The sequence below is a fragment of the Acyrthosiphon pisum genome, unplaced genomic scaffold (genome assembly GCF_005508785.2).
Source record: "Acyrthosiphon pisum isolate AL4f unplaced genomic scaffold, pea_aphid_22Mar2018_4r6ur Scaffold_14735;HRSCAF=15385, whole genome shotgun sequence".
Classification (NCBI taxonomy): domain Eukaryota; kingdom Metazoa; phylum Arthropoda; class Insecta; order Hemiptera; family Aphididae; genus Acyrthosiphon; species Acyrthosiphon pisum.
This window is the reverse complement of record NW_021763475.1, coordinates 38,681-47,105: the sequence shown is the minus strand read 5'-3', so window position 1 is coordinate 47,105 and position 8,425 is coordinate 38,681. Positions and strand designations below refer to the sequence as shown.

The window sequence follows — 8,425 nt, the reverse complement described above, 5'->3', positions numbered from 1 at the left end:
ATAAATAATACATCAACTACAAATTGTTGATCATTTCGACGCTTCTACCATCATCCCATCCTGTCACCATCTCCTGTAAGTCGGGTGCATGCAATAATTTCAAGTTGCTATTGTTGTTTAGTTAGTTGTAGATTTGTCGTCAAATTGTGATTAACTACCTTTCATCTTATCGTCTATGGTGTATACCTACTTTATAGTTTAACTGATAATGGTTAACTGATCAGTTAGCTCCTTGCTAAAAACTCTATGAAGATTGAAAATGGGTAAAGTAACCTGGCCAATAAATTCTACTAATTTCATAATTCTTAAATAACAGTGTTTATAATTATGGCACAAATAACAGTAGAATTTATTATAAAAAAGAAAACAATTCCTTATTTTTTTTTAAATTGTAACGTTTAACAAAAACGAAAAATTAAAATAACGTTTAAAAACTGAATAGCGTTAAACGGAAAAAATCAAATAACGTTAAACATTAAACTTGTATAACGTTTCAAAGTACAATAACGTTAAACATTAAAATTGTATAACTTCACTCTAATTTTTAAACTGACGAAGCGACATGTGTTCTGCTGAGCGTAAATGTGCTATGTTATGCACTTGTAAGACGGAGACAACAAATGCGGGTGTGGCGTCCTCTTAAGCCCCCCGTGTATTAGGCCCGTTTCACATGGACGCGTATGATACGCGTCCATGTGAAAGGGCCCTTAGATTCAGGTTGAAACCAAAATTTCAAATTCCTCCCGTTACTTGTCAGAATCTACGAAGTCCGTCCCAAGTTTACCCATTTGACAAATAATCGCTAATAACTGAGTTTCAAACTCGATATTTAAATTCTCCAAAGTGGCGTACATCATTTTAAATTTCGTTTTGTCGGTTTTTGCCGTTTCTTTTCCTGACATAGCTTCTCCAGTACCATAAATATATTTCACTCTTTTTTGTAGATCCGTGAATTGTTGCCACATCTTTGTGCAAGTATTAATAAATGAAAAAATACAGTCATAATTTCAACAAGTTGCCTTTGAGTATTCAACCAACCATAATCCTCTCCTGTAAGTGGGTGTACTCTACAGACCAGAGAAATATTATTGTGTATGCTGGCCGTATTCAAATTATAATAATAATATAAAATAATCACTGTTTGTCTGTTTGAAATATAAATAAAAAACTTACATCTGTTTAATTGTTCTTTGTTTATTATAATATACTGTATATTATTAGTTATTTTAAAGCACATTTAAGGACTATAAAATACAATTTTCGAGATTGCATCAAGATGTCTAAAGGTGTTAGAAATCAAATAATATTTTCTTTAATCGGTATTTCAATCGTTGACATTATCATATATTTAAAATTCAAAACTTATCTTCATAACACTATACACGACATTTATTGGCTTTCAGCTACTCTCGGAGCAATGGTTATGGGTACGATTCTGGGTTGGACGTCACCAGCCAATACATTATTACAAAATGGAGTTGGCTTTCCGATTTCCGTTGACGATTTAAAGAGTTTTAGTTCCATTTTTGGTATCGGTGCGGCTTGCGGCGCATTGCCTGCCGGTAAGTTATCGGCAACGATCGGCCGCCGTTACAGCATGGTATTATTTGAGATCATCATCATCATTGGATGGATATTTCTCACCATGGCCAATGCTTCATGGATGTTATTGGCAGGCAGAGTACTACAGGGCGTCGGCGTTGGTGCCCTATGTACAGTCATACCGACCTACGTTGCTGAAATTTCTCAACCACATATCAGAGGTTATTATTATTGATTATTATTGATTATTATTATTATTATTATTGATTCAAGACACACCATATGCTAAAACATTCAAAAAAATCTATATACAGTAGAAGCCGCTTATTAGGAACACTTATAATTGATACAATCACGTTATTGAAACAAAATGCCGTATATTAAATTAACCGGATTATTGAAGCAATACATAGGTTTTTTTTCAAAATATTCAGGCGATTTCGACGACGAAATCTGGTTATTTGGCGATGACCAATCTACCTATTGTAATTACGCTTATTAGAAACAATCGGATAATTGACACATTTTACCTTAATCCAAAATTGTTCCTAATAAGCGGCTTCTACTAATACTTAGCTAACTGTACTTTGGTTCAATAAATATTATAATAGATATTGTGTATGTTTATTGAATTTTCCTGTTTATGTATGTATTTTTATAGGTACTTTGGGAACAATATTTCAAGTCTATGTAGTAATCGGAATTCTTTATTCCTACATAATCGGCTCGGTGGTCGAATACCATACATTTAATGTGTTATGTGGGATTTGGACTATTATACATGTTTTACTAACGTTTTTCGTACCTGAATCACCATATTTCTTTATGTATAAGAACAAAGACAAAAATGCTAATACATCAATGATGAAACTTCGTGATGGAAATGATGCAGACATTGCTGGCGAGTTAACCGTGATTAAGGTTTCAAAGAATCATTACGTCTGATGAATATTTGAATAGAACATATTTACATATTAAGGTTTTTTTTTTTATTATAGACGGAAATTGAACTTCAAAAAGCTAATCAGGACACATTTACTAAAGTAATGTCTAACAAGGCCAATCGCAAGTCACTCTTGATCGGTATAGGGTGTATGTTTTTCCAGCAGACAAGTGGAATAAATGCTATCATCTTTTATATGGCTTACATTTTTAACGAAATTGGAAGCTCGATAACCACAAATACATCAGTGATAGCTGTTGGAATAGTTCAGGTGACTTTTTTTTTTTAATAAGACACTGGGTCATAATGAGTATAATATTCATTTTTACACCTTCTAACTCATTTTTTTTCTAAATAATTATAATATGGTGTTGTAGCAGGTATGATATTAGTTTTATTAATTAATAAATACATACTTTTTCTTTATGTTATAGCTGGTAATGACATTTGTAGCAATGATGATTGTAGACAAGGCTGGTCGTCGAGTATTATTGATAGTTTCAGCAATTGTGATGAGCATTAGTTTCTTCTGCTTAGGTTTATACCTTGAATACCGTAAATCAGTCCATAAAGATTCAATCCTATCGTGGCTACCACTGATTCTCATTGCGTTATACATTTCGGCTTTCTCTTTGGGCTTCGGACCTATTCCATGGGTAGTTATGGGAGAAATATTCTCAAACGAGGTATGTTTAACTTTTGTATACCCTTTATGTATCATAACTACGATTATCTAATAAGGTTGGAACATGGCATCTTATCATATGTTGAAGTAGCGTGACTAGTGAACTAAAAGTGTTAGTAGAAGTCGACCCGATTTTTCATGTAAAACATACAATAGATTGTAGTTTTGTACTTAAACATAAAAGCAGTTAAGTGTTATCTATTGTTTTAAGTAAATATTATTAAATTGTTCGTGGGCTTATCTTGGTTAGAATTATTTAATCAACAGATAAGCCTGTAATTTATTCATATCCATTGGGAAACATGCATTGCATGAATGTAATGTGTTTAAAATGTTCAATTCTGAAAATAAATAATTTTTATTTTATTTAATAGATTTATTTAATCTGTTTTTTTTTTATTTACATCTCAATATACAATTATTTTTATAATTATTTATTAAGTCATCATTATTATATACATAAGAATATTTTTATAAGTATAATTTTTTTCATTATTACACGGTATACAAATTAATTTAATGTGACTGTTGATCTTGTCTGATTAACAACCTAATTGACAATAATAAATAGGAAAATAAGAAATATACCTATAATATATTTATATTTTATTTTATATGCGTTACAATTTTATAAAATGTTACTAAATGTAATTTGTTCATCAACCAGTTTAAATACCTATATTAAGATTTATATTATAATTATTTGTAACATTCTAACTCTATAACGTCTCACACGGTGGCTTATCCAGATTTGGCGTGGAGCGTACATTGATGAAAACTTAGTTGTAAGGTCGCCAACCCACAGCCGAGATTCAGAAATCGGAGCAGGTGGGATTTGTAAAATAATAAGGGAAATAGATAAAAATAATAATAACACCTAATTCATGAGCGAATTAAGTGTATATTTATTTTTAATAATAGAAAGAATAATAATTAATTTATCACCAAGAAAAGCCCGCACGTCATAAAAACTTTGTTGCAACAAAAGGGTCATCTTAAAAAAACAAACAACATAGGTAATAATAATAAACAAATTCCATTACCGCAGGGTACTAGCACGGCACCTTTGTGGTTACCAGCGTACATAAATAATAACCTAACCTACACTATACACAAAACGAATACCGACCAAGGTGTAATATAAATAATAATAGGAAATTCATTACCCAATTCCGCGTGCGATGCCAAGCATCGTCACCAGGACGTCCTCGGTGTGGCGGTGTTCTTACTCGGCCATGTTGTTGTCCGGCAGAGAGGCAAAATAATAGTAACGATGGTATGTACGAGCGTCGGACGCGTCGTACATCACGCGCGAAAAAACTTCTAAATTATATAAGAATTGGGTAACATTATTTTGATTGACCGATATTTGTGTTACATGAGGGTAAGTAATGGATAATGGCGTAGTGCCGGCCGGTCAATCTCAACCATGGGTACTAGACAGCGGTGATAGTGTGTGTGTACTCTGATTATAATATGAATATCGGCGTTGTTCTTGGGTGTTGGCAGAGATGCCCGCTGGACGGAAAGCGATATCGCATAATATCGAACATTGTCATGGTTGTTGATTTTCAACCGTTAAAACTTCTTTGCTAATGCCTAATAGATAATTTAATTAAATAATAATTTTGGGTAATTGTAACATCAATAGGTTTAACAATAATATTCATAAATATGTATCACTACAATACCCAATTTTCTATCACAATACACGGCATAATATTTCGTTTTTAAATACCTACTTTATTATAGTTATATACAATTAAAAATGATCTAAATCTATAAAAACTATAATTCTTTCTTAAAATTACCTTATGTATTTAATTACTATTCAATTTTTTTATGAGTATTAAATAAAAAAATATATTTTGTCAAATAGGAACAAACTGTGCCAACTACTAGCATGGTTGGAGGGCATATCATAGTTACATGTGACTAAGTTATGTACTTGGTTACTTTTGTAACAGCTAACAAGTTACAATTTTATAATTTAACTTTTAACTTGTAACTAGATACAAATACAAATACTTTATATGAAATTTACAACTTACAAATAAAAGTTACATTGTGATTTTTATGCTTTGATAATTCATAAGTGGGAATTCAAAAGTAAAAATATAAACGTTCAATTCGTCCATTTTGGTTTTCACAATTAATCCGGCCAGTGGTTATTCAGTGGTTGTATATAATTATGGTTGAAACAATCTTTTTTCCTAGCATAATGAATCATTATTTAAGATCATAACATTACTTTAACTATCCCGAGGCTGGTCAACAATTCTTTGTAGGTACCTACATTTACTAATGTAACATAGTCACATAACTGTAACTTGTACCTAGTTACATAACACAAAAGTATCTAGTAATTTGTGTAACTTGTAACCAGTTAAGTAGGTATTTAGTAACTTTCTCAGCCCTGATTACCAGCGCATTTAGTTCATTAGTTACGTCATAAAATGTAATAACCAACAATAGATTACCTACCTTAATTTATTCATCTATTATAAAATATTTGACTAATTTAAATTGTTTGCAGGTCAAACCATATGGCACAAGCTTAGCTACTGCTACAAACTGGATTTTGGTATTTGCAGTAACATTCTTAACATTTGTAACTACAAATTCGCTTGGTTTTCTTGGCCTTTTTTGGATGTTTAGTTTATTCTGTGCGTTGGGCGCCCTATTCGTGTGGTATACAGTCCCAGAGACGAAAAATAAAAGTTTGACTGAGATACAGTTGAAGTTGGCGGGTAACGATAACTCTCCATCATCAACTACTGATGTTTAAGATAAACAATGTACGTATTTTAAGTGACAACAATTTATTAATGTTCACAAATGTCAAAAAAATAAATAAATAACAATAAACAAAATTTCTACCAGGATAGCATTTTCGTAATAATAATCCATAGGTATGTAATAAAAAAGAAAAACTGTTCACATTTACACTTGGCATCCATCAACAAACTCTCATGATGAGTGAATAATGTGAATAATTAATTTAGATGTAATGTCTCATTATTTAATTTTTGATTATTTTGTAATTACGAAAACTTGGTTGAATGTAGATATTAATGACGCTGATTTAGACTTTGATCGTTATAATGTGTTCCGTGCTGACCGGAGCGATAAGACGAATATTCTTAAGAGAGAAGGTGGTGTGCGGGCCGGGAGCGTACAATAATAATACGCGCGCCCAGACACCAACTTAGGGTCTTTACACCACTAACACTTAAGTCCTAGAAATAGTAGGCCGTAATTTTCCGAAAAAAAACGTCCAGAATGATAAAATAACGGAAAATTAAAAATCCGGATCGTAAAATCCCGGAACGTAATAATCCGGAATGTAAAATCCTTGATCGTAATATTACGGAATGTAAAAACCCGGAATGGTTGAAGTCCGGAAAATAAATAAACCTGAAGGTAAAATTACGGAACGTAATAATCCGGAATGTAAAACCACAGAACGTAATAATGCGGAATGTAGAGTTCCGGAATTAAATATCCCGGACCGTAATATTCCGGAACGTAAAATCCCGGATCGTAATATGCCGGAAAAGAATCAATGATTCCTAAACTTTCACGCCTAATACCACAACGATGATTTTTAATGATTATTAAAATATATTGATAACAGATTGATTTGTGTAGATTTTATTATCGAGTTTTCAATTTTTTTAGATACCTAGATTAGGTTAGGTATCAAAAATTATTAAAGGCATCCACATTTAAATATTAATATTCTAGTAAATCAGCTTAATCTTCTTCTAATATATAAAAATATCATGTCACTGTGTTAGTGTACGAACTCATCCGTAACTGCGTTCTACCTAGTTGCACGACATTTTTTTGTATATTTTATATGTCATAATGAATTTTCTAATTTTTATTTTCCACCCGGAGAGGTGCTTAAAAGGGGGATTTTGTGATTTTCGGTATACATTTTTATTCATAAATGGTTTCTATTGATTAAAAGAGAAATACTTAGTAGAAACTAGTTTTTAAGAGTTGCCATTTTTTGGGCTGCCGTATTTTCTTGGAATGACATTTCTTGGAATTATATTATTAAAAACAATCATTTATTGGGATTCTCAAATTTTGAGATACACATTAATTGGAATCAACAAATTTCACATATTGATCGGAACAGACAATTGCTGGAATTACGATATTTGGAACCGACGTATATTAGAATTATGTTATTTAAAACAATCATTTATTGGGATTCTCAAATTTTGGGATACACATTCATTGGAATCATCAAATTTCATATATTATTTATATATATATTTCATAATATTTGGAACAGACATTTAACGGAATTACAAAATGTCAGTGTGACATAGGCGTGTTCAGGGGTGGTGCAGGGTATACAAGTGCACCACCTGAATGGCCTGGTGTTGGTCACAGAAACAAATTGTAGGTATATTAAATAATTGAAATTGTTTTAAATTAGTCTGAATTAATATGAATTATTAAATACAAACGGCGTTCTTAGTTAATGATACAATGTACAATGTATTACTACAGAAATACACCAGACACCTAGTAATTAATATTAGTAATATATTATATTATATTATTATATATATATTATATTATTATATATATATTATATTATATTATTCAGTTGGTTATCAGTAGCCGCCGCGACAGGTTGTTCTCAGCGCTCCGATCAATCCCAACGTTTGTGTTCTTATAATTAATTTTATTCAATGAATCCTAAAAAAAATAGTAGTTCTCCTCAAGATCACAATCTTCCAGATACTTCAAAAAAAAAAAATACAAGAACTAGTAGTGATGCTCTCACTCCTCCTTATACAAGTAAAAACAGATTCGCCCCACTTCTAACTCTCCAAGACAACGACAAAACGGACGGCACCGACGACGAAGTCAGCTCTCAACAATCACAGGTTAGACCAAATATTCCACATATTTACGTATACAACATTTCTGACTATCAAAACTTCCATACATCATTATCTAATATAACTTTTGATGAATTCTCCATCGTGAACACAAAATCTGCTCTCAAATTAAACATGGATTCTATTGACGATTATAGAACCGCAACAAAACTTTTTGACGATTCCGGTATAGAATACCACACTTACCAATTCCCAGAAAACAAACAACTATCTGTCATCATTAGGAACCTCCCTGTAAATATATCAGAAGCTTGTATATATAAAGAACTCATAGAACTGAAATTCGAAGTAGCCTCAGTCACTCGTCTGCAAAATAAATTCAAAACT

The 8,425-nt window shown here is 31.7% G+C and overlaps 1 protein-coding gene across 1 annotated transcript; it reads left to right on the top strand.

The window, feature by feature from the left end:
• Positions 1-1,192: 1,192 nt before the first annotated feature.
• Positions 1,193-6,055, top strand: LOC100164041 (facilitated trehalose transporter Tret1). The gene is made up of 6 exons (XM_001949779.4): positions 1,193-1,319; positions 1,404-1,763; positions 2,204-2,463; positions 2,541-2,756; positions 2,920-3,171; positions 5,707-6,055. Exons 1-6 carry the CDS (start codon positions 1,277-1,279, stop codon positions 5,956-5,958), a joined length of 1,383 nt encoding a protein of 460 aa, XP_001949814.2. The 5' UTR covers positions 1,193-1,276; the 3' UTR covers positions 5,959-6,055.
• Positions 6,056-8,425: the final 2,370 nt, after the last annotated feature.

What these genes read in the sequence shown, in the direction of transcription:
- LOC100164041 (XM_001949779.4), top strand. Translation starts at nt 1,277, where the DNA reads ATGTCTAAAGGTGTTAGAAATCAAATAATATTTTCTTTAATCG. An exon ending in TTCTCAACCACATATCAGAG is followed by an intron (nt 1,764 to 2,203) that starts GTTATTATTATT and finishes GTATTTTTATAG; the next exon opens with GTACTTTGGGAACAATATTT. An exon ending in TAGCTGTTGGAATAGTTCAG is followed by an intron (nt 2,757 to 2,919) that starts GTGACTTTTTTT and finishes TTTATGTTATAG; the next exon opens with CTGGTAATGACATTTGTAGC.